General features: G+C 39.4%; 2 protein-coding genes across 4 annotated transcripts in view; one reads left to right on the top strand and one right to left on the bottom strand.

Moving 5' to 3' along the window:
• Nucleotides 1-26322, bottom strand: part of baiap2l2a (BAR/IMD domain containing adaptor protein 2 like 2a) — a 47736-nt gene that overhangs the window by 3111 nt on the left and 18303 nt on the right. Inside the window, exons 1-12 of one of the 3 annotated variants that reach the window (XM_061749868.1) lie at nt 9643-10380; nt 9392-9467; nt 7646-7732; nt 5480-5541; nt 5287-5358; nt 5081-5161; nt 4429-4560; nt 3429-3527; nt 2994-3060; nt 2531-2735; nt 2278-2343; nt 719-884 (exon numbers count right to left, since the gene is read on the bottom strand). In XM_061749868.1, coding sequence (XP_061605852.1) covers nt 719-884; nt 2278-2343; nt 2531-2735; nt 2994-3060; nt 3429-3527; nt 4429-4560; nt 5081-5161; nt 5287-5358; nt 5480-5541; nt 7646-7732; nt 9392-9467; nt 9643-9744 — 1215 coding nt within the window. In that variant the 5' untranslated portion in view covers nt 9745-10380. Of the gene's footprint in view, nt 1-718; nt 885-2277; nt 2344-2530; nt 2736-2993; nt 3061-3428; nt 3528-4428; nt 4561-5080; nt 5162-5286; nt 5359-5479; nt 5542-7645; nt 7733-9391; nt 9468-9642; nt 10381-26322 lie in introns of those variants that run through there. The other 2 variants (XM_061749869.1, XM_061749870.1) reach the window with 2 other exon arrangements.
• On the top strand, nt 13705-24925 carry LOC133466302 (neuronal pentraxin-2-like). The gene is made up of 5 exons (XM_061749863.1): nt 13705-14664; nt 19210-19486; nt 19817-20049; nt 21849-22028; nt 22239-24925. The coding sequence occupies exons 1-5, from the start codon at nt 13963-13965 to the stop codon at nt 22467-22469; spliced, it is 1623 nt and encodes a 540-aa protein (XP_061605847.1). The 5' UTR covers nt 13705-13962; the 3' UTR covers nt 22470-24925.

Here is a 26322-nt window from a genome sequence, read left to right as displayed (position 1 = left end):
CAGTCACATGTTGTTATATTACCTTATTGATGGTTTCTACAATTGCAACATAATAGTAGTAGTATTTTTTTAAGAGGTGGATGAAGTCAGGTAAATCCCCATTGAAGGCTCATGTAACAAATGCACGCCCCACCACTGCACTTTATATACAGAGTATATAATCACTCATTTTCTCTTTGTTCATCCTTGCTTTGGTTAGATTTTAAAAAAATAACTGGGAGTAAAATTATGTAAAATATAATTTGGGTTAATTCCAATGTAAGAATTTGGTTCATATTAGATGATTCACAAGAGAATTAATTCATTTGTGATTTATTTTTTTAAATGGTAAATGGACTCCATTTATATAGCACTTTATCTACACTATCACAGTGCCCAAAGTGGTTTACAAAGCCCCACATTCACCCATTCATTCACTAATGAGTGACTGCTGCCATGCAAGGCGCTGCCAGGTCCACTGGGAGCAAATTAGGGTTCGGTGTCTTTCCCAAGAACACTTTCACAAGAACACAACACACGCAGACAGTCGGAGCTGGTATTCGAACCAGCTACCCTTTGGTCACTAGACGACCCGCTCTACCTACTGAGCCACAGCCGCCCAGTATTTATGCATTAGTATTAGCATGGCCTTCTTCTGAAAAAAATTTAAATACTGTATGTAAAGCCATCAAAGTTGATTCACTCAAACCGATCAATAAGAACTGTTAGATTGTGCTACCTTTTTTTCTGGATGAGACTCTGTCCCCCTGTCAGCTGTGCCCGTTTGCATCTGAGAGTAGTTTTGTGAGGACTGCGATACCAGAGGTGGCGGAGGTGGCGTGTTTGTTCCTGGTGTGTCCAAGCGGCTACTCACAATGCTGTTGCTTCTTCCCCAGATAGCGAAACTACAGAAAAGACACGCATGTTAAATAAAAACACAATAATACAAGTTTATTTGACACGTTTCTCTTTCCACATGTTAACGTTCAATAGTTCACAAGTTTGAGGAGGATTTCACCACAACAATGTGTGTTGGAAACACTTAACCTACAAGGGATTAAAAAAAAAAAAAAAGTAATGGGTTACCTAGCCTTTACATCTACAGGAGATGAAAACAGAAGAAATTATGGAGTTGGCTTGGTTCCACTCTTCTAAGAAGACTAAATTAGTCTGCATTCATCCTGATGCAGAAGTTGGTCTATTCTTCCACACCAAACTCCTTCATGAACGTTGCTTTGTGCACTGGGGCACAGTGGAACAGAAAATGACCTTCCCCAAACTGTTCCCACAAAGTTGCAAGATTACAGTTGTCACAAAATTAACAACTGTCCAAAACTAAGTCTAAAAAGTCTACATGTGCCACATGCCCAGATCTGCACATTAATCGGCAGCTTGGTGATGAAGTTCCAACTCCACAAGTAATAATCCAAATGATGCTTTTAGTGTCTTAATGGGGTTTGGGTGAACTTCACATTTTCTAGCACTACCCCTGGGTGTCATGGTAACGCAAAACTGTAATCTCATTGGTACAGTAGAGAGGCTGGGGTGAGCAGTGATTCACATGCAAGAGAGAGGGTTGAGCCCTCAAAACTGCCTAATTTCAACAGTACTGCAAAAAGAGTGTAAAAAGTGCGCAGGTAGTTCCCGTACTTGATCTACAATTAAGTAGAACACCTGGGTATGACAGGTGTCCACAGTGAATGAACCATGTTTAAGCTAAAAACCCATAGTGGCATTCCTGAAGGCGCTGGGTCACCCAAATATCTGAAACGGCTCATATCATTATTCCAGCCCTGATTATTGGTCCAATAAAATCAATTGGGACAGCCTGGGGAAAGCGACATAATTAGTCTGTGTGAAAGGAACTCTTAGTCAGGGTTGTGGTTACAGATTCTCCTAATTCAGAATGTTATGATCCATCAACTATTATATACATCAACTATACATCAGCTGTACTAAAAACAGTTCCAGGGGCTCCCTCTATGTAAGAACAATATAGTTTTAGCATTTACTGATGCCCTTGATTATCCTCAAAGTTTTATTACTTCCAGTCACGTTTCAACTTGTAATGGACTGATATGGACAGATCAAAGATGGTACATCTGACACTCTCCAAATGATTAAGAAAAGATTCCCATTTGACTGAGGCTAATGAGGCTGAAGTTCCCTGCAGATGAGGAGGACGGAACATGAATTCTAATTGGAAACCTTTCCATGAGCCACAAAATCTCTTGTTGTTTTTTTTTAACTGAAGAATTATGCATTCTATTTTGCTTTTTTCTGCAAATGTTTGTTTACCCCAAGTCATCTTGCATAGGAAGGTCATCCACTTCTTCTACATAGGAGGCCGGGAACCATCCCTGACTGAAAATACATTGAGAAAGAACTTATGTTATTGTTGTGGCTGATGATGTTAACAAAACCTGACGAGACACACACAGTCACTCCACAAAATATGTTTAAAATTAACAAATATTATAAATAACTTATTTGTTATTTGTTCATATGTTCAATAAACGATCAATTAATTTGCACACAGAAAAGAACTCACCGTGAATTGTTGCCAGCTGCACGGCCATACAGCCAGCCGTTTTTTGGCTGCTGGACCAGCACAGTGATCATCTCTCCCCTGGCAAAGTGCAGCAGTGTTGGATTGGAGCCAACAGGCTGATGGGCCGCCCGGGCCCTCAAGGACCTTCCTGCACCCCCCACTGATTCAGCCGTAGAGCGGTATATGCTTCCCTGGGGGGACGGGGCTGGAAAGATCAAGAATCAAGAATCAAGCAACACTGGTGATGATATTTGTTGAAGGACATGAGTTAAAATTGGTGTCTACACTGGCTCTGTTTCTGATGTCAACCTGTTGCATCTACATTTCTCATTCATTCCAAACAGACAACGGAATTGTTTCATTTCCTTATTTCTAAAAAGGGAGAATTAACAAGAATATACTGAGGAGTCGTCTTATTTTCTTCAAAGAATTACAAATTCCTGTTCTCAAATGATTTTCTTACCTCTTGATGGTATTTTGCCGAGAGGCTGCTCTTCTCTCTTCTTCCAGTTCTCATGTTTTATCCGTGCCTGCATAGCCAAAAATAGAAAATCAAAGTCAACACATTGCCCATAAAATTATTATGATCAGTCATCATTTAAATGCTTCAAGATAAGATACATATCGTTTTATTTATTCCAAAGAATCTGAGTTTCTCACCATGCCAGGACTACAACTCAAGCCACCAGAGGGCACTCTGGCAGCAAAAATAAACTAATACAGTACTTTCCTCTCTAACAGTCATTGCAAGAATGAGATACAGACCCAACCTGTTTAAATAGAGCTTCCCTCAGATCCGCTCTTAGAAACAAAATAATACTGCCCACATGTAATGCATCCCCAGCCTTTCATGAAAACTCTGTGAAGCTGACTCGTATCAGCTCCGCCATGAACTCACATTGATATCCAGGCCAGGTGGCCGTATGGCATCCGATCTTCTGGTGGCATTTACCTCCTCTCTCCAGGAGTCAGTCTTCTGCTGGAGAGAACCTCCATTCTACATCATAACACACACAAACCCAGAATGAGAACAGTGCGTGTACACATTTGCATGAAGAACACAGATTTCGAAAGAGTTGACAAGTATAATTGCATGTGAAACATGACCTCAGCAACCTGTGGATGAGGGTAATTAATGCTCGCTTATTGCCTGTGCCCTTTGAGGCATTAGCAGTTTCCCCACATATGAGTTGACTTGAGATACAATTATTTCACATGGCTACAAAGGCACTAGATTACATTTACAATTTTAAAAAAAACGACCTAGTGAAATTGAATATTTTGTATATCCCCCTAATGATCGATGAGCTTTTTTGCACCCTCATAATCAAGTTAATAATATTTAAAGATGAATAATGAAAAAAGGAGATTTTACATTAGTTCTGAAGGAAATGTAAGTTTAAATGGCCATTTCACTAGATGTGTCCTACATATTTGCCCAGCCTTGACACAACCTCTCAAGACAATCATAAACGTGAAAAGTCAAAGACATTCAAATGTAGTTAGTTCTGTATTAGCTATATTGGAATGCAGAAGTTTCCGACCTGAGTTCTCAGCTTGACTGTCTGTGAAGAGATGAAAGAAAGAGGAGGAAGTCGAAAACAGGCACCTCCATGCTACGGATTCTGAATCGCTATCATATTCTAATCTCCTGCTCTGTGGTTGACCCTCATTATAAAGAAGGCGAATTTCCCCACAGAGACTAATAATCGCTGACACAATCATTAGACATTATTGAGAATTCTCTTTTGAGCGTGTCTCTGTTATATTCTTCATGACAGTCACTCTAATGAGTTACATGATGATCGTAACCCATTCTGTGCCAGCTGCCATTAACCCCATAGTACAAGCCATAAAATAGTGTATTCATTAATGCTATTCTGAAGGAAGATATTTACCTTATTCATGAGGCGGGACATGGACTGGATGAGGCCACAGTGTTTCTCAGCCAGGAAGCGATATCTTCTCTCTTGCTCCTTTAGAGCCTCGCTATGCCTTTCCCGGAGGAACAGCAAATTCTCAGCACCATCCTAAGGGTATGCATGGTTATCTGTAAATACTGCATACCTCATACACAATAAAGATCAAAACACTGGAATACACTTTATGAATTAATTAAACAATTAGGGATTAGAGTATTTGTATATGTAAGGTTTAACATAATATGTTGTATGCTAATTTCCTTTAGTCCATCTATGCAGTGGTGTGAATACGAAGTGACCATCATAATCTGTGTTAGCATTAATCTAGTGGATTTTCAGTGTTTCTACTATCTAGTACTCTGAACTAGTAGCAGTTCTAATACTGTTTCTCCAACTCTGTAGTGTTTCCAGTTTCTAGCTAGTCAACCTTTGTTAGACAGACTTATAAGGTTTGGTTGAACATTTTGGTGTTTAAATATGCAACGTTTAATAAAATTTTGTTGTTTGGGTCTAATTTAAAGTAAACTTCAACTGGGAGTGACAAAGAAACAGCGTATCCCCCATGGTTTCATTGTATACCATAACCACATACTGTAGGCTACATGTAGAACAGTGTTGAGTTACAAACCTGTGCAGCACCACGCCTTAGCTGTCTGTCCATAGTTGCTGCCTGATTGTGGACACTCATCTCATATTCTTTTCTGCTGCCCTGTGAGGCACAGAGTTCTAATCAGGTACTTCACTATAATCACAATCCCAAAATTGCAAGACAGGGACTTCCTTATCTCTTCTTATCTTAATTTCCGACTTTGCCTCTGCATGAGCCTCACTCACTGATATGTAATCTTTGTCCAGTCTAACATTATTGTCCATCTCCTGAAGAATGTCTTCAGTGAACCATTGGAACTAGGAAAACGCAAAGTGAATGTGAACAATAAAAAATAAATGCAATAAAATGCTCGCAATATATTTTTTCCAATTCACTCAAAAACTATGTGAAAGAGAAATGAGTGATGATGTAACTTACTACTCCCTCGAGCTCCATGGTGAGTTTCTTTTGGCTCTCAGCAATCTCAATCAGAACATCTCCTTAAAGATAAATACAGTATATAATGAAGAAACAGTGAAAGTTACTTTTGAAAATATTTTTTTCCCCCCATTTATTCATGTCAACACTAGTATAACCAGGGGTCACCAACATGGTGCCCACGGGCACGAAGTAGCTCGCAAGGACCACATGAGTCGCCCACAGGCCTGTTCTAAAGGTAGCTCACAAATGCTGGGACATTGTAATTTCCTAGCAATGTTGTAGCAGTGGTCATTTGAGAATATAAACACACGCAAAGATTTATAGAAGTGTTGCATATTGACACATAAATCTGTTTCCTACCTTGTTAAATTGTTGATAAGCATTGATAATAAAATAATTAACATGATCTTCACATGGATGGATATAATTATTAATAACATATAATTTAAGGTAATTCGACCAAATTTGTCACTTTAAAACTGTGTATCAAACTGGTATTTCGTCACATTCATCAGTAGCTCTAGTAGCTCTTACTCTCACTACACTGCACATGGGTCACACTTTCACAGGGTAGGGACAATGACCGCCAGTCAGGGACAGGGAGAGAGGTGGGCACACCCTCACTCATGGCGAAACTCCCGGGGCCGGGCCTCCCTTCTGGCTGGGTGGCAGCAGGGGGGTGGCTCCGTGCCTCACACCACACTCCAATTGCACTTCCAGTTTCACTACCCTTGGCTTCTTCTGTTCTTGTCCTGTCCCTGTCCTCTCCCTTTCTATTCGATTTGGTTTAGTCCCTTACTCACAGGGTGTAGCAATACTGCTTAGTTAAAAACTTGGCTTGGTTGTGTAATGTTTTGCTTCATTATTTTGTTCCCCCCTTACAGCTAGTGTCCCGTCATACTTTTTTTCTCTTTCCTATCTTATATCTCCGTCTCTCTTTCTCCCCTATCAAACCTTGTTCTGTCTGTCTGCAATTTTCAATAAATATCCATCATAACACAAATAACCACAGAGTCAGTCTATAAAACTCCCCCATGGCACAGATGAACTGCTCAAGCATAAAAAGACACACAGATCCTTCATTCTGCATGATCAAGCAGTTTAGCAGGACATGTTTTTTTTTTATTTTTATTTTTTTTTAAAGTACAGTGATAGCTCTCACTTTCAAAAAGGTTAGTGAACCCTGGTATATACTATACATAATATTCAGTAAAAGTTATCAAATTACTGTCTGAGTGAGTTAAGCTGTGTATTTACAATTGACTTCATGTTTTTCCTACACTGGCTTCTTAAACTGTATTAAAACATAAAACATATTCGTCACATAATTCACATTAAATGTTTTTTTAAATATTATTTACACAAGTTCCTGTTTTATTATGGCTGTGTTAAGTGAGTGAAGCACAGTCAGGTACTGTCTTTTATCATTTATAATACAACCCCAATTCCAATGAAGTTGGGATGTTGTGTTAAACATAAATAAAAACGGAATACAATGATTTACAAATCATGTTCAACCTATATTTAATTGAATACACTACAAAGAACATATTTAATGTTCAAACTGATAAACTTCATTGTTTTTTAGCCAATAATCATTAACTTAGAATTTTATGGCTGCAACACGTTCCAAAAAAGCTGGGACAGGGTCATGTTTACCACTGTGTTACATCACCTTTTCTTTTAACAACATTCAATAAACGTTTGGGAACTGAGGACACTAATTGTTGAAGCTTTGTAGGTGGAATTCTTTATTTATGTTTAACACAACGTCCCAACTTCATTGGAATTGGGGTTGTACAAGGTACATATCCTCATGCCAGGATCTGATACCCAACTCCTGGATAAATGATAAACGCACTTACGTTTTGTCATGGGTGCACACGAGTCAATAGGTGTAATTGTAAAACTGTTGCAGACGAACCCTTGAAATGCTGTAGTACAAGATCCCTCAAGGTTTAGAATCAATTGTAAACCATGACTGGTAGATAAGTGGACTGCGATCTCAGCTACCTATGCACTTTTGAGACATACTTAATAAAACATATACAAATTAATTCAATAAAACACTCACATTCTGTACTGCCAGTGTAGAAATAACCTCTTGGTTTTGCCAATCACTAGTAATGGCATTAAAAGTCTCCTGTGCAAGCTTTCACTTACCTATGGAATGCGAGGACATGGAGTGGCAGGCCTGCTCACCGATCTGTGAAAGTGCAGTGAAGTAAGCCTCACTTCTTACAGCCAGAGCTGAAAAACACATATCATGTGAAATTAACTTTTCCAACAATGGCATAAGAAGGAAATTAGGGTAAAAGGTGAAACGTAATAAAATGTTGACCTATATGTACACATATGTAAAGTCCTTTGGAAATACAGTATGTTCCCTATGAAACAATATTCCTTAAATTGCATACTGGTGTTTGTGTAGTTATTTGAACACAGCAGATATTTAGAAGACACTGTGGGAAATGAGGCAACAGCTGAAGTTCAATTTAGTATTTTGCCGAGAATAGCATACATCAATTGCTGTGATCCCTATAAAACTACTGATATTTTGAAGCATTTTGCATATATACTCTACCAAAGTCAAATCAATAACACTCATACTGCCAAGGGATGATCCAGGGTTGTCAAGGCAATGACAGATACTGTATGTCATTTAAAAGTGTTGTGAAAAGGAAAATGACATTGTTGTTTAACTGTTCTTGTGCATGCAGGTGGCTGCAGACAACCTGATATAACAGAAATTGTGAGCTTAGACTACAAACACCAACATGTATGAATCTCATGACAGCACGGAAGATGACGCAATTGCAATTACATACGTATATTCAAAGTCAAAGTTTAAATGAATGCCTTTGAAAGAAAACAATAAACAGCTACAGGGGATATAAAATGTGTACACCACTATTCAAATTCCAGGTTTTTGTGACATAAGAAATGAGAACAAGATAGATTTTCTCAAAACGTTTTTGAATGATTGTGACTTTCAACCTGTACAACTGGAAAAAACAATATTTTAGAGAACACTGAGATAATATGGTTGCACAAGTGTGCACATCCTCATAACGGCAGCTATGGGTGTGTTCAAACTAACCAAACCCATTGAACTCATGTTAAATGTTGTGCCCCAGGTTAAATGGGAGTAAGCACACACCTGCCACCATTTAATTTGCCAAATCAATTATAGTTAGCTGTTCTAGTAGGCCTGACATTTTTTGTAGTAACATATTACAGCATAAGCCATGATCCACAGAGAGCTTCCACAGTATCAGAAGGATCTCATTGTTCATCAGTCTGGAGAAGGGTTTCCAAGGCATTAACTAAGGATTTCCAAGGCATTAACTATACTATGGAACACAGTAAAAACAGTCATCATCAAGTGGAGAAAATATGGCACCACAGAAACATTACCAAGAACTTGCCTTTCCTCCAAAATGGATGAAAAGACAAGAAGAAAACTGGTCAGTGAAGCTGCACGCCAAGAGGCCGACACCAATATTGAAGGAGCTGCAGAATTTTCTGGCAAGTACTGGCGATTTAGTTCATTTGACAACACTCTCCTGCCTTCTTCATATTTCTGGGCTATGGGGTAGGGTGGCAAGACGGAAGCCTTATTTTACAAAGAAACAGAGTCGTTGGATTGCTGATAACTTAGTAATGTAATCACATATCCTCACACCTTGGTTACAGGCCTGCAATAGCAAACACTCTTAGCAAACGTGGACTTTGGAATGAGGTTCCCTCAAAAAGATGGCTGAGGTTACAGTTTGTTTAGTTTATAGCACTAATAAATGAAGGTGTGTGTGAACGGCACACACAAAAGGAAGCAGGAAGTGAAAAATTCTAATTTGATATTTTTTCCTCTCCACTCTTTACATTAGTTCTCTTTTGCCACTGTCTTACCTTGGAAAGCTCGGATGTAGCTGTGTCCTAGTGACACAAGTTTTTGCAAGCCGGGGTTGAACTCATACATCAAGCTCTGTTTAAGAAAAAACAAAAAAACACAGGACAAACAAGAAACTTTGAAATCTAAATAATCATTGAGATACAAATTTGCATATTAACAGACACATCGTCTCAGGTGTGTAACCGAAAACGCCCTTTTTTTCCCCCCAAATTTAGCTACCTTCCTTCAAAAAGTATTAGTTACTTACTGAGTAAATCCCCAAGGTTGACCGATGTAGCTCCTCACTGTTCATTGCAGACATGTTAATATCCAAACTAGTGTAACTGTCAATGAAACCCTGGGAGAGCATCCAGGTCTTAACTCATCCAGGCCACGGAGTTGAACATCTTGGACTGAACAAGCGCAGGAGGCTGCTCAGGTTGTTGTTAATAGACTCACCTGTGACTTGAATACCGTGCAGTAAATAATTAAACACGGCCCCGCCATAAAACACAACGGGATATCCTGTAAACCATGACTTCGTGTTTGCCGTAATGTCTGTTTAATTCAACACTAGATGTGTGTATTCATTTATAATATACAAAACATGCTCTGTGTGGTAACATTTAAATTATTTGCAAAGCAGAAAAAAATGTTCTGAAATACTGTATGTGTCTTTATGTTTCACCCACCCACAACTAAACAGAGATATTTGCAATAAGTACTGCCATCAACTCTTAATTTGCTGGAAAGTCACAATAAAAAAATATGAGGTTAGGTAGATTTGTTACAATGGAAAAACTTTAACACTGTATTATCGCTAATATCCCATGTTAAATATTGCTAAAACAAATGGAAAAACACCTTGTCCTTGTTTAATATAATACTGATAACAGTAAGCTGATCACATATTTTGAAAAGCAGTGTAGCGCAAAATAGTCAAATTCATGCAACTGTAAATTCATTAGATACAAAACATAACATGCTAACCACTTTATCACTATGCTATTGACAATTTATTGTTTTATTAATCTAGCTTCAGAAGACAATTTACTACAGAAGCTGCTTTAAGAGGAGTGCATTTTGGGCCAGCTACAAAATAAATAAATACATATAATTATAAAGTATAAATGTGTTTTAGACGGCCTTTAAATAAAATGAGAAAAGATTATTGTCTAAGAGTTGGAAAGAGTGGTTAAGCTGTCTTGAAGATTTCATTAAAAATGTAGCCTCTACCCATATCATGACACTGCAAAGACACGCCACAGCTCTGATGACTCATTAGAATATATCTGCATCACCGCAACATTGCGCTGATGAGTATTGATGCGACCAAGTCAAGAGAGGAAATGAGGAAGGAAAAATGTGGAAGCTTTGATTACCAAATTCATTATTTATTGTTTTATAAATTACAGGCCATGGCAGTCAGACTCTGATGGCAGTATTGGTTTGTACACTAGGTGGCATTAAAAACTAACTGGATACATGACAAGAATTTTAAGCAGCATTATAATAAAATCCACCCTAAAATACGTACACTTCACTGTATTTTTAAATGACATGATTAAAATAAATAAAAATAAATAAATACATAAACATCATATAGAGTTGCAGCACATTGTCCAGCTGTCCAAATCATAAAACATCATAATGTAGAAGAAAACAATCAACAAAGTATGAGATGTTGTTTATCTAAGAGAAACAGTAATCTCATTCCCAAGTAGATAAACAAAAGCGTTGTGGGGAATCACACAAGTTGAAGACAAAAATTGTGATAATCCAAGCCACAATTGTAAATGCTGACTTGGATGATCAACTGAGTCGTGAATTACCAACCAAAGAGTCTTCACTGACTTTTTACATCAATTAGAGATGGATATACAGTGTATAATGATTATTAACTTCATCCAAAGGCCTAGAATACTGTACTTCTACAAGGTTAGTCTTTACAATGCAAAGCTTAGTGGAATTGAAAAGTTTTAAACTAATAACTACAATAGTAAGTATTCATTTAAATATCCATCCATCCATTTTCTGAGCCGCTTCTCCTCACTGGGGTCGCGGGCGTGCTGGAGCCTATCCCAGCTGTCATCGGGCAGGAGGCGGGGTTGCCAGCCAATCGCAGGGCACATACAAACAAACAACCAGTCGCACTCACATGCACACCTACGGGCAATTTAGACTCTCCAATTAATGCATGTTTTTGGGATGTGGGAGGAAACCGGAGTGCCCGGAGAAAACCCACGCAGGCACGGGGAGAACATGCAAACTCCACACAGGCGGGGCCGGGGATTAAACGCAGGTCATCAGAACTGTGAGGCTGACGCTCTAACCAGTCGTCCACCGTGCCGCCTCATTTAAATATGCCACCATGAATTCTGTCTAGAGCAAGACCAGTGCAGTGGGTGTTAAGATAATGTCATTTCAATATCCCATCCAAAATACATGAGAAGAATAGTTTGTACATGTAAATGTCAGGCTGTAGTCTTCCATCTCTAATAGAGTACTTGCACTATAAGTCATCCCTGTTACTATTTTAGTGTTCCTGTGATAGGGCAAGCTATTTTCTGCTGCAGACATCTCCCCCTATACTCCATCTTATAATAGGACTCTGTGCACGCACCTTGGAGAAGTCTTTGCTGGAATCCCCTCTGAAAATTAACATCATTGTACTGTCATTTATACAAAAGAAACTCCGTTTCTTGTTATATTGTTATGTCTAGTAAACACATTCTGGCTCTCATGAAAAACACGACACAGTATTTGAACTTTTTCTAATGTGGTCACATAGATTAACATGTATTAGGACGTGTGTGTGTGCGTGTGTGTGTGTGATTTAATGACACTCACTAATAGCACCAAGTCTGAATCGTGCAATACGCAGAGCCACTCGTCACCACCAGGGTCATCACTCTATCATCTCTGTTGCTGTAGAGCTGCTTCACTAGGAACCTTGAGGTTGACTTATAGCCATGCACATTTCCCCACACAGTATATACGCCTCTAATGTGTTGCTGAGCTACAAATGATTAGACAGCGGGTGAGGGGATATGACAGCTATAACTAAGAAAGCTGTGTGCTGGAAAACCCTTTGCTGCAATGAAGCAAAAGAACCCCCCTGCATAAACCCAGAGGAATGAGTGGTTCAGAATGCAGCCTGCCCTATGCAGGTTGGATTCCCTCTACCAGCAAGGGGATATGCATCCTGACGTGACCTACAGCAAGACTTCCAATGAGTCAAGCATTGTTTTATCAAGTGGTTTCATTAGGCCTATTCTATTCTTAAATCCCCTTAAATAATTTGGTGTATCAATCAGCATTTTCTCAACATTTCCAACATGTTGGCCATAACCAAGCTTGCCAATTCTTCACATTTGACAGCTGAGGTGGGTAAATTACTCCTCCAAAACATTTGGCCAATTACAGTGTAGATTTTTTGATTGACATCAACATGTGACCAATCACAGCAAAATGAGGAAAGAGCTGTCCTATGGGGATGTTAGCGTGACCAACTACCGGCTCGCACTCGTTATAGTTGTCATGAGTGAAAAAGGTAAGATTTACAGCACAATAACATCAGAGTATCTATATTCTTGTGATTTATTGGGGCGAATACTTGGCATTTTGGCGCATATCGGCAGCGGCCTAATTTTTGTTTCACAAAGGTAAAACTTTATTTTGTCTTATTTTACACAAAAAAGACTATTTACTGTCAAAATAGTGAATTTAAATAACTATATATGCTAATAGGCTATGAATATATAAATATCGCATCTCCTGGGGGCTTAGCCCCCCCCCGTCCATAAAACCTAGTGACGCCCCTGGTTTAAGCAATGGAGACTTTGAACGACTTGGCGAGGGTGAAGTGCCTCACACAGATGGCACCGAGTTCCATTCTAAAAATGCGTTCTGCATTTGATACAGAGCAGCTTCAATGCTGGTTCTGTTCATCAACTTTTGGGGTAAAAGAAATGTACTTCACAAATTCTGCCTAGCAACAAGTGGCATGAGCCTCAGGAGAGTCATAACAATAACTCTCTTGTGTCCATGCTAAAAAGTGATTCAAATTTTAAAATAGCAATGGGTAATCCTTCATGAGTTATGTTGCCTGTGTGATTTAGAGATAAAAAATTAAATAAAAATAATAAACTGGATAGACAGGAAAGTTGTCCTATTTGTGTTCCACCGCCGAAATTTGCGCATATGAACATAAAAGAGTGTCGTACGTTGAAATGCCTCACGTCACTTTGCCTTGTTATTACCAGACTGCATTTTGTCGGAACAGTGAGGACATGGGCGTTGTGCAAATGCACGGAGGAGGTGTAACAGTAACACACCATGCTCAGATGCTTTCTGTCGACTCCATGATAACTCCATTGAGGCGCTCTCATGTCCGCATGCATCACCTGCGTTAGTACAGGAAAGTAAACGGGGTTCTTTTTCAGTCGCTCGTTCTCTAAAGTCGAATGATTTTGCTGGGTTCAAGCCTTTACTTTTTCTTCACTAGAGTGTTATGATTAGATTTTTTTGACTATCGATCGTCTCCACCGCCACCCTGAAGTTCATTGTTATCATCTTGGCCGCCGGCATGGTGGCCTTCATCGGTGCCGTTATCTGCATCATCGCGGCCGTCCACACCGGAACCACCAAGGCGGCACGGCAGCAACCGGCAGCCGACAACCGCTCGCTGTACGTGGCTGGCGCGACGCAGCCCCCCGCTACCAGAGGCTCGGCTGCCAGGGCTGGAACCCTGGGTGCTCTCCACGGTTCTGAAGTGCCCGAATCCGAGGCACCGACCTTTCACATCGGACTCGGCGGTCTGGACGGGGTCACTGGACTGACTGGGCACGACCCAGCTGTCAGTCGACTCATATGCACCCCGATTCCCGCAGGGGAGTGCAACCCGCAAAACTTTCAGCAACAAGCGGACGACCCATTGCCATACGCGGGAGAGGACTGGGGGTACCTCCGCACCACCGCGGATGAGCTCCGGCAGACCGTCCTGCAACAGAAGGCGCAAATACAAACGGACCAGCGGACCATCAGGGAACTGACAGGCAAACTATCCGAGTGCGAGAAGGGGGTGATGAGTCGGGGTGGCGTCGCCGACAGAGGCAGGGGAGCTGTGGGCATATGGGGAGGCAAAAGCCCGGCAGAGGGGGCGCACCCGGAGCGGGTCATGGTGCGGGACAGCCCTGCGTATGCACCTGACCACGTGCTCACGGTACGGGCTGTGGATGAGCTCGAGCAGGCCATCAGTCAACTCAAAGACCGCATAGAGAGACTGGAGGTATGTGCAGAAACAAATCACCCCCTCCACACAGCTACACTGCAGAGGCGTAATGAATCCCATAGTTCTTGTCCTGAGCGCTTGCATGGCATAATTTTGAAGGCAGAGGAGGGATTCTTGCAGTATAACTGTTGAGAAAGACAATTGCTTGAGAATTGATATTTGATTATGTCAAAATGCTCATCAGGGATCATTCCAAAGCCTGGATTTGTCTCGTGGTGTAGGTAGAGTGATTTAAAAAGCAGACAAGTGAGCCTTTGTGCACATTGGCAGCATTTTTTTTGTAAAGACCAAGAATCAAGTCATTCATTAGAAAGAAAGACAAATCTCAAAGCACAACTACATTTTAAAGAAAAATAAGCATGACCCTCCATCCCCTTTCATGGGAATCATGATGGACGAAAAGGCTGTCATAGGTATTTAGTGATATGTGTAATTACAGTAGGCTAATCTTTCCTAATTTTTTTTACAGCAATGGACTCTTTGGCAACAGTGTTTCTGTAAGCTACTATGCCAAGAAAGCAGATTGCAGTTTAATTTTGAAAAAAAGAGGGATGGAAAGCCTGGGAGGAAAAAAGGGGGGCAAGTGAGGCGGATGGAGAGGAGGGATGATGATAAAGTGGTAGAAGAGGAAAAAAGACAACGCCACCATCAGCTAGAGGAAACGGAGGAGGGGGTAGAGTACAGGCAGCGTAACATGAAACGGACTGTCATTTGACCAGATTCTGAAGATGTATAGCCCAGTTTTTGGCAAAAGTAATATCATACATAATGTAAGAGTTTCCTTTTTGTAGGGTACAGACCTCTCATTCATTTCAATGCCTGCACACTCTTTGTGGTTTTTAGCAGATTGTGCATTCAGCCACCTTATTTTATGTTGAGTTAACCCAGTGCTTCTCAATTATTTTCTGTTATTATTAACATTAAAGAAAACAAGAATTATAAATCAACTTACAACAAAGAATAGCTTTTAAACTAAACTTTTTTTGTCATTGGACAGAGGGATAGTTTTTATTTTGCAGCACGTGTCATTCAGCATGACAGACCATGTCTCATGCTGAAGACAGTATCAGCTACGCTGCTTTGGTGTTTTTATTTTTATTTTTTGCACTGAGCTATTTGGTACACCACCTTAATGACAGTAACTGTGCTCGCTTGTTTAATGAAGTAGCATTCACAAAGCGCAATGATTAATGGCAATATTTCGCACGTTTTCGCAGAAAAAAATTGAGCGGATTATCACTGTGACTGGGGTGTAATATATTTAAGTGACACCTTAATTATGTTTGGCTTCATGCTGTCCGCTGCCAACATTTTTAGACACATTAAACAAGTCTTTCCTCATCTCCCCCCGTAGTCACAGTGAAATCAAGCGCTACATACGCTTCGTCATATTTCCTCGTCTTAGCTTTCGGGAGACCTTTGTTTTTTTATCACTGTTAAATATTTTTCTATGGTGTCTCTTAAGGGCTTGTTCACTGCACTTCATATCTTCTGCTCTGTGCTGTGTGTGCGCATGCTCAGTGCAAAAAAAAACAAAAACAAAAAAAAACCCTACACCATAGAGATAATACTTCCTGCGCACTCTAACAATGAGAGCGCCACTGCCACCTACTGTAGTGGACGTGCAATTCCCCTTTTACAGCAAAAAAAAAAAAAAGCATGTTCCCTGGGGTCAGACGCAACCACCCTGGCATGGCATAGCAGCGCAACCCCCCCCCCACACACACAATTTGAGACAGGACTGAGTTGACTTAAAAGTCTTTATGTCCTGTTTTTTTTTTTTTTTTTTTTTATATAAATGGTGCTGCAGCATCATATTGTATTATGCTGCATTATTTTCTTAAGGAGCCATCACCTGAATGTTTCTCCCAACAGCCCAGTCACGTTTCCAACAGTAGGTGCTCCATAGCAGCACAGTGATGTTTACAACAGATTGTCTGTAGTGGGGAATTCATAAAATGGACAATCTGGATGGATTATTTTGCGGATATACATATTTATAACAGTCAGCCCTTGTTTTTCAGGACAGTTGCTCCTGCTGATTGCAGATTCACAAAGCAAATAAAAAAAAAAAAACAAGGAACTGTTTCAAATTATGTTTAGTATGCACAAGACTTTTGGGGCATGAAAGCTTGTCATTTATGAAAATGCAGATCTGCAATGATGTGAGCTCCACACGAGCTCCTTAAAGCATTTAGTGCTTGCACATTCATGCATTTACGTATCAGATGAGAAGCTGCAACTATTATGATTTCTTCTCCCTCTAGAAAACACAGTGTGTAAACAAATACCTGCCTCAAACTCAACCCCAGGCTCAGTGATAAAAAGGAAATATTTGAGGAGAGATTTCTAAGCATCCAAAAACCCATATGATGGTGTGTGATAGGAGGATGCCTCACTGAAATATTCATGATGCAGGTTTTGAACACAAGTAGCAGCTTCAACCAATGTCCATCCAGCCACCCAGTTTCTATACTGCTTATCGACGTTAGGGTCACATATGAGCTGAGCCTATCCCAGCGAACTTTGGGCAAGAGGCGGGGTCCACCCAGACTGGTTACCAGCTAATTAGAGCCAAACAACCACTTTTCAATTAACCCGACATACAGTACATGTTTTCAGAATATGGAATTAACCCAAAGTAACAACAACTTGTTCACTGTTCCGCCTCACCCAATGTCAAATCAGTTTAATTTAGGTTTAACTTAAGCTAATACAACTAATAATGAAGGTTTGACGCAAGTATCAATTAAAGGTTTTGTTTCTTTTTGGTATAGATAATACTCTTTAAGTCTGGGCATATAATATACAGGAAATTATGGTGAAACTGAACGAAGGTGAGAGAATGGCATCGATGAGAAGCTGCAGAGCAAGCTGGTCACGTAATGACCGAAAGTTACACTGAGATTTACAACCACTGTTTAACTGCTTTTGCTGCAAAATCTATAAGTAATATTTTGTCAAACTACTCTGTGAATTGTACATCATCCGAAACAACAGCGTGGTGTGTTCTCTGACATCAATTCCATTGTTATTGGTTCTTACATAATGGTTGTCCTTTGGGGAACTGATCAATTCTTCTATAACTCGACCTTAATTTGTATTACATTATGCAACACATGTAAGCATAGTGTACACAGTTTTGGACAACTCAAATCACGTTGTTCTTGTGCTTTCGGTATACAAAGCAAGCTCGATAGATCTCGTTCCCAGACCAAAAAGGGTTCAACTTGCAGAGTCAAGACATTGCTTCCCTTGATGTAAAGGTGCTTTCAATTAGTGGGCAAAATTTTATGTTAATGAGTTCAATACTTTGTCTTCTAAAGTAGATATGATCTTAAACCCACACACGTGGTCAGACACGTGTCACATGTGCATTAAACCACATTGTATCGAACAAATCGAGGCTCAGGCCGTTCTGTGGGGAATTTGTACGTTCTTCCCATGCTTGCATGGGTTTTCTCCGAGTACCAAGTCATACTCCCACATTCCAAAAACATGCATGTTAGGTTAATTAGAGACTCTGAACAACCCATAGGTGTGATGGCTGGTCCTCCTTGATTGGTGGGCGACCAGTCCAGGGCATCTCCTCCTCTTCCCTAGTCAGCTGGGATAGATTCCATGTCACTCATGACCCTGACCAGAACAAGCAGTAGAAAATAGATGCTGGGTGGTTACTTGTGAGATTCTGTATATTCTGCAATTAAATGTTCCCATTTGTGTAATTTTTTTTCTCAAATCAATGTGCTTAGTATTCATAGGCCAACAATGCAAGCACTTTTAATGACAATCCATTTCAGCATTAACACTAACCACATTTCCACCAGGGAGAAGAATCTTTAAGCTTTCCTTTCTCAAAAGATGTGAAGAGTATCTGAAAGATAATTTGTACCATACCAATTTTTGGAACCCTGTTATTGGGGCACCAAGAGCATTGGCACTGGTAGTGTACCTAAAGGGTGGAACTATCACTTTGCTGGGCAATGAGTACAGAATGGAATGAGAGGAACATAAAATGCATAAAAAACATCTACTGTAATTAACAATCATGTCATGAAGAAAGTCCACAAGAAACCTCCTGTTTTTTATTTTTCATTATTTCCACTACCTTGTCCAATTTGGTTCAATATAGTACATCGTGTTTTTGACATTTCAATTATAAAGGCGTCCTAATATAGCCTAGGCATACAGTACGTAACCATTTTTAGGACCCTTTCGTCGGGTCATCAGTTGCATAATACCTTACATTCTCGCCCTCCTGCTTGCACTCCTTGATGTAGACACCCAAAACTGATCATAGTTTACTGAGCCCAACTGTGGCAAACCAAAATGAACTGCACTGCTTGGTGGAAACGTGGCTCGTTTCACAGCTATTTTTATATTTCACGTCTTTGTGGAATTATATGGCAAATTACATTATGTCACATTATATGAAGTCATGGTAGCTATTAACGAAAACCTGTCTACACATTTCACTGTGAAAATGCGAGCAAGACTAAGGCTTATCGTTAAAAAATGTGTGTTTATCATCCTCCTCTGCAGGCAGACATCAATTTATTTCCCCACAACCAGACGGACCTAAACACTTCAGCAGTGGTGGAGGACGGCAGCAAATCTGGTGGCCCAGAAAGTTTAGTTGGGCACAAAGCTGGTGCAGAAAGACCCTGGAGGATGGAGGACTTGGAAGGGGCGCTTGAAAGGAAGGTGGAGCTGTTGGAGAAAGAGAGAAAAGCCTTGAGGCTGGAAACAGAAAGACACAGAGAGGAAATGGACCAGGGAATCAACAAGCTCCACCAGCGACTCTCAGGGCTGGAGGAAGGTAAATATTAATAGATGGGGTAGATAGAAAGCACTCATTACAGAATTTGTTAGGTTGCATGTTTATGTCAAATGAAGTTATAGTGTTAGCTTAAGCAAGCCATTAAGATTATTTGCAGTAAATACCTTGTCATGTTAAAAAGAACAGAAGGATTATCAAATGCAAGCTTAGAAAACCAGTACAGATGTTTGGTATGAAAAAAAGATAGAAATCTTTGATCATTTTTACCACTTTAGCAGACACCGTCTTTGAGATCTCTGATCATTATCTACTGAATCTGTAACTTCCTATCCAGTATGTTGTTTATTTTCTTTTTCTTGCCTATTTTAGCTCATTCCTTTCCAGAGGGCTACAGACTGTCTTTCCCGTCCCGTACAAACTACATGTACGCTGCGGTGAAACAGTCCATCCCGAAGTTACGGGCCTTCACCTTCTGTCTGTGGCTTCGGCCCACAGAAGGAGGCATCGGAACACCCATCTCCTATGCTGTTCCTGAGCAACCCAATGAACTAGTGCTGCTCCAAGGCCTGCATACGCCCACTGAGCTGCTTATCAATGACAAGGTACTCAATCAACCAAGAGGCATCATATTGTTTTTCTATAAAACTGGTAACCTGTTCAGATGCCAGGTTTTTGTGATATATATAAAAAAAATAAAAAAAAAAGTGACTGATAACCTGTACAACTCAAGTGGGAAATAAATTAATTATGTTCGAGAGGAGAAGTAAAAATACTGAGATAAATTGAGATGTGTTGCATAAGTACACACACCCTCATAACTGGGAAGTTGCTGTGTTCAGAATTAACCAATTATATTCAAACTCATGTTAAATGGGAGTCAGCACACACCTGCCCCCATTTAAAAAGCCTCTGATGAACCCAAAATAAATTTCAGTGGATCAAGGAGGCGTTTTTATTTTTTTTGTTATTTGCTGCCTAGTAGAAGCCTGAAGATTTTCTGCTAACGCTGACTGGTATTTGGAACTGTTCATAATTCCCTCCAACTTGAACTCCCAAAGCATGATGCTGCCACGATCATGCTTCACTTTAGGTACCGTGTTCTTTTGGTGACGAACAGTGTTGTGCTTGCGCCAAATATGGCTTTTAGAATTATGGCAAAAACGTTAAACCTTTGTTGTAGAATTAAAACAGAAAGACACTTGAAATCTCCCAAAAACACACATGGGAAAATGTGTTATTGGCCGATGAAACCAAGGTCAACATTTTTGGCCATAATACCAAAAAGTATGTTTGGCGCAAACACAACACTGATCATCACCAAAAGAACACTACACATCAGCAAAAGAACACTCTACCATACCTATATTGAAGCATGGTGGTAGTAGCACCGTGCTTTGGGGCTGATTTTCTTCAGCTGGAACTATGGCCTTAGGCAAGGTGGAGGAAATTATGAAGAGTTCCAAATATGAGTCTGTGTAAGCTGAAAAACTTCAGGCTTCTGCTAGAAAGCAATAACAAAAAAAAAAAAAAAAAAAACGAACCTTAAGAGAACTGAAATTTATTTGGGTTATTTAGAGGCACTTAAAATGGTGGCAGGTGTGTGCCGACTACCATTTATCATGAGTTTGAATGTGACCGGTTAATTCGTAACAAAACCACCGCCCCCAAAACAAAGGAGTGTGCACACCATCAATTCAAGCTAGAATATCCACAATAAAATTGCACAGGCATGGTGGAAGACTGGTGAGCACATCTGCCTCACAGTTCTGAAGACGCGGGTTAAAATCCGGCCACGCCTGTGTGGAGTATGCATGTTCTCCTCGTGCCTGCCTGGGTTTTCTCCAGGTACTCTGGTTTCCTCCCACATCCCAAAAACATGCATGGTAGGTTAATTAAAAACTCTAAATTGCCCATAGGTGTGAACGTGAGTGCAAATGGTTGTTTGTTTATTTGTGCCCTGTGATTGGCTTGCGACCAGTTCAGGGTATACCCCGCCTCTCACCCGAAGGTAGCTGGGATAGGCTCCAGCATCCCCGCGACCCTAGCAATAAGCAGTACGGAAAATGAATGAAATAATTGTACACATATTGACTTCATTTGAAAATAAACAATGGAAATCTGCAAAATATTTGCATATAGTGTAAATAGAATTACCGTATCAAATAAAATGGCTTTTCTAACAAACAAATCTGGCAGACAAGCGCAATAACAATATTGTAAATTTAGCTATTCACTTGTCTGCCTTGCAGGGATATGGAGTGCAACAGTGTTATTAGATATATTTTAACAAAGCAATTATCCTAAAATATGCCTGGAGGAAAGGTGTGGCTGTAAAAATACAAATATACATTCAAAAGTACAAATATACATTCAAAATCTGCTTCTACTTTTTTATTGATAGGTGGCACGATTACCTCTGAATATTTCTAGAGGCAACTGGCAGCACATCTGTGTGAGCTGGAATCAGAAAGGAGGAAAGTGGCAGGCCTACCAAGGGGGAAAGCTGAGGGGAGAAGGCCATGGACTGGCAGCTGGTCATGACGTTAGACCCGGGGGTGTGTTAATCCTGGGTCAAGAGCAGGTAAACACATTGAGATGCTGACTGACTGAATAGCTTCTAAGATCTAAAGAGACAGGCGGGCTGCAACCTCACCATTGGCATATTCAATAAGGTGCGTTTATAGAAGGAGTCTGAGTTCATGAGTGTTTAGGTCCACGGCAAGAGTAAATGTGTTTTTGGGTCAGCAACCCTCTGAAATGTGCATCTAAAAGCGCTTGTTTTGCACCCTAGGATTCCCTGGGAGGAGGCTTTGATTCAACTCAAGCTTTAGTTGGGGAGTTGTCCCAGATGGGTCTTTGGAACCGGGTCCTCTCTGCTGACCAGGTGGCCAGCTTGGCTCGTTGTGGAATGCTGACCCAGGACAGTGTGGCTCCTTGGATTGAGCGTGGAGTGGAGGTTTATGGTGGAGCCACCAAGTACCCCGGGGAGCCTTGTAGTAAACACAGCCGGATCTCTAAGTGACAGATGGCGCATTTGAGGAAAAGGATTGTGTCAGGGAGAGGGAACGTTTCAGCTTTTTTAAACAAAAAGTTAGCATTCCATCTGGTTCATATTGGTACTAGAAATGGTTTTAAACAATTCTCTGTGGGACTGACCTGATGAATGTTTGAAAAAGCAATTAGGCTTTGCAGTTTCACTATATGGCCAAAAGATTAGGACACATACAGGAAGTGAAAATGGAAGAAAATACACGGTTGTTCTCCACTTTGCAAATAATCTGGGAAGACTTCAAGCTTTTGGTGTGTCTTTAAGGATATTGTTATAAACGTAAGACCAAAATACAACCTTAATGACCATATCAGAACCATTTCTTCAAAATGTACTGATGCAAACAAAGATTGTCCCAATTTTCTCAATAAGAGGAAGGATAAAGATTTCAGGTGAGTTTCTAAGAGTCTGAGCTCTTGAGCTTCACAAAGTGCAATCACCAAGTGTAGTCTGTTTCGGAGAACTGCACCATACAAGATGTGAGTTGTCATGAGATATTTGGAAAAATAAACATTTTATTTCATGTAGAGTAAGCTGATGGAAACCAGCAATCTAAATGCAACTTGTAATATTTTACTATTAATTAACGACAGAGCCATTTACGTCGTGATTTGAGAACTAAGAGATATTGTTAGTCAAGGTGAGATGATGCAAAATGTTACAAAGATGGGTAGGACTATCAAGAAGCTGATGGCAGCAAGGTGATGAAAGACAAGGAAAAGCAAAGAGTACTATAAAACATTTATCTCTTAGACTGTGTAATATGGAACATTCCGACCTGCATGTTATATTCATACCTGTAATGTCTTGCCTGTGCAATGTGTCCATTTTGAGCTTCACAAATAAGCACAGTGCCTACCGAATCATCCAAGCTTGTGGTTGGATCCTGGCTCTTTAGATTGCCGAATAATAATGCTACTCTTTCTTTACAGTATGACCAGCACACACATTTTTCTTCTGTCCTAACCCTAAAAAAAAAACATGTCAATGTGCACACTGATCATAGATGTATTTGAATATTTCCATTTGTTGAACCAAAACATATATACAGTTTATCAATGGCTGAGTGTCAATAATACATTTTCAGTAAATTTATATTACTTTTGTGAAAATCAAGTTACTTCACTGACAATTGAGAATTCTCTTTAAAATTTTGTCCATGTGTGTATAGACTGCTAACAATCACTAACCAAAATATTGAGTAACATTGCAGACACAGCCTAACAGATAGAATGTCTGACTACTGCACTGAAAAGAAAAAAAATAAAGAAAAAAACTAAACATAAAAAAAAAGAGTCATTTGAAGTTACTTAGTTTGAACATGTTCATCAGTTGCATATGATTAAAATGACTTTTTATTTAGGAGAAGAAGGGTAAATTGTTATTTTAACACATTTTAATCGTGCAACTGATGTACATGTTCAAATTAAGTAAATTCAAAGGACTCTTTTTTTCAGTGTGGGTTAGTTTGCTATGTAGCATACTTACTTTAACATTATGTTGATAATTCTAATATTAATCGAATGTGTAAAAGTATGAAGGTCAAATACAGAACATTACAAGCAACAATTAGATTAAACTGTATTTACAGTCAAAATGAATTTGGATTTAGGCGATTGGAGACCGAAGAAAAGTATGTTAAATAGACAAATACATTTCAGCATTCCACGAGCATACAGTTGCTGTCCAATGAAAATCATGTACTGCTTATCCAAATTCTGTGTTTTTCGATTCCATTCCAACTGTGACAACTGAGTAATGTGGCAGGATAAAACTGACAAACTTCAGGTTCTTGTCATCTTCCTACATTCCATGCATGGGGCCTTGTTAAGGTTTATTTCACGTCTGGTTGAATCCAAAATATTGTCCAAAAACATTAAAAAAAACAAAAAAAAAACTAACAAGTTTTGTGAGAAATGACGGAATGACAGTATAAATACTTGCTGTCAACTACAGATAAAAATATTATAAGTATTTCCCACACCTGTGTTAAAACATGTTATGTATCATTCTGATGCAAAATTAAAACTGTATTTTGTTCATGTTCAAGTGATTTGTCCCTGCAGAACGTTTATGCGATACAAAATTTGAGAAGAGAAATATACATGCCAAATCATCTTGTGCCTAATATTGTCTATATGGATGTGTTCCAATGTGCAATGTTGACAAGACTGATGTTTTTGTGGTTAATGTACTATACTGTATGTCGTGGCTTTTTGGGAAATTTTAATAGTGTTATGGCATTATACTGTCCAAGATTGATGGTACTGAAAAATAAACCTGTTATGTCTTTTAGGGATGTTTTGTGTTTGCATTTATACAATTGTATGTCTAATCTGTTACATACTGTACATAAATACTGAGTATCTGTCTTGTACTGTGATGTTTATTGTCATTTATTACAATTAAAGTCCTTTTCACGGGTTGAATCTGAGTCTCTTAAACGTCTGATATTACAACAAACTGACTTTGAAAAATAAGTCTATAAATAAATAGTAAAAGAGTGAAAAATAGTGACAGGGACTCACAAAAGCGCACTTGCAGTGCAGCGAAAATAAAACCTCTTGTAACAATACTGGTTTAAATGCTTTGTCTAGTAAAGAAAGATTTCCTTTGCTCTCCACAGTCGTTATTTTTCCTAAATTATTAGTTTTGCAGAAGGTAGAAGAGATCAAAGTGAGTGGAACGTTGTGAAGTCAGCTATATACAGTACAAATGTGTTCACCCCAGAGCTGACTAACGGACAGTGTATAGTTCTCCAATTCTGTTGACATTTTGAAAAATGGTCCTTTACATCAGCAATCTTATTCATTGTGCCACTGAAATGAGAAAAATCATTGCAAACTATAACGTGACTTTTAAAAAAGACCTAAATGACGGATTGGATAATTTTGTTTTATAAAATGAGTGTTACTCATTCCAAGACACTTAAATTTTAGAATGCGTGGTACGCTTATTTGGTCAAATAAATCGTTTATTTGTGGGCCTTACTGCATTATTTTAAAATACCCTATGTAAAGTGATCACAAACCAAACAATGGATCCATTTTGATAATGTTGTCTAATAGCTATAAACTCGATGAGACTAACATGTGGAGACTTAAAAAAACTATAGGTCGGAGTCTGACAGATAGGAATATACAGTATGAACATTTACACGAAATATATATCACTGTTCTGTTTTGAAGTTTTTCCATGATTATTTTTTTTAATTCTATGTAATTTAAGATATCTTATTATTTTTACAACAGATAACATGCAGCTACTACAAATTTGTCACAGCAGATTATTATGAGCAGAACTTTATACAGTAAAACATCAACATTTCTTATGGAAGCTGCTAAAATGGAAGACTATAACGTAACCTTAACCTTGTACCGAGCACTGATGGAGGATTGACATATCAGAGTGGAATGACTCCTGAGGAAAGCGCTTTTGGACTGAGTCATCCTGGCTGAATTATGATGAGTCCAAGTTGTGTGTGGGTATTAGATGACACAGTTGTAGTTATTAGTACTGGACCATAATAACAACATAGAACAAATGGGGTTGTACAAGTGGCAGCTACTTGTATCTTAGCTTAGTTTAGCACAAATCTTGTCACTGTATTGCTACAGCTTGTACTAAATGAACATCATTTGCTAGCCCATTTGTGGTACTGACTAAAGTATCAAAGAACTGGCTTGCTCACAAACTGCTAATTTGACATCGTGAAGTACAGTAGATACACTCCTCTTTAAAGCTATTGGAACAGCGAGGCCAAGTCCTTTATTTTTGCTGTAGACCGAAAACATTTAAGTTTGACATCAAAAGATGGATATGAGAC

The sequence above is a fragment of the Phyllopteryx taeniolatus genome, chromosome 16 (assembly GCF_024500385.1).
Source record: "Phyllopteryx taeniolatus isolate TA_2022b chromosome 16, UOR_Ptae_1.2, whole genome shotgun sequence".
Lineage (NCBI taxonomy): Eukaryota > Metazoa > Chordata > Actinopteri > Syngnathiformes > Syngnathidae > Phyllopteryx > Phyllopteryx taeniolatus.
This window is presented reverse-complemented; position numbering and strand designations above follow the sequence as displayed.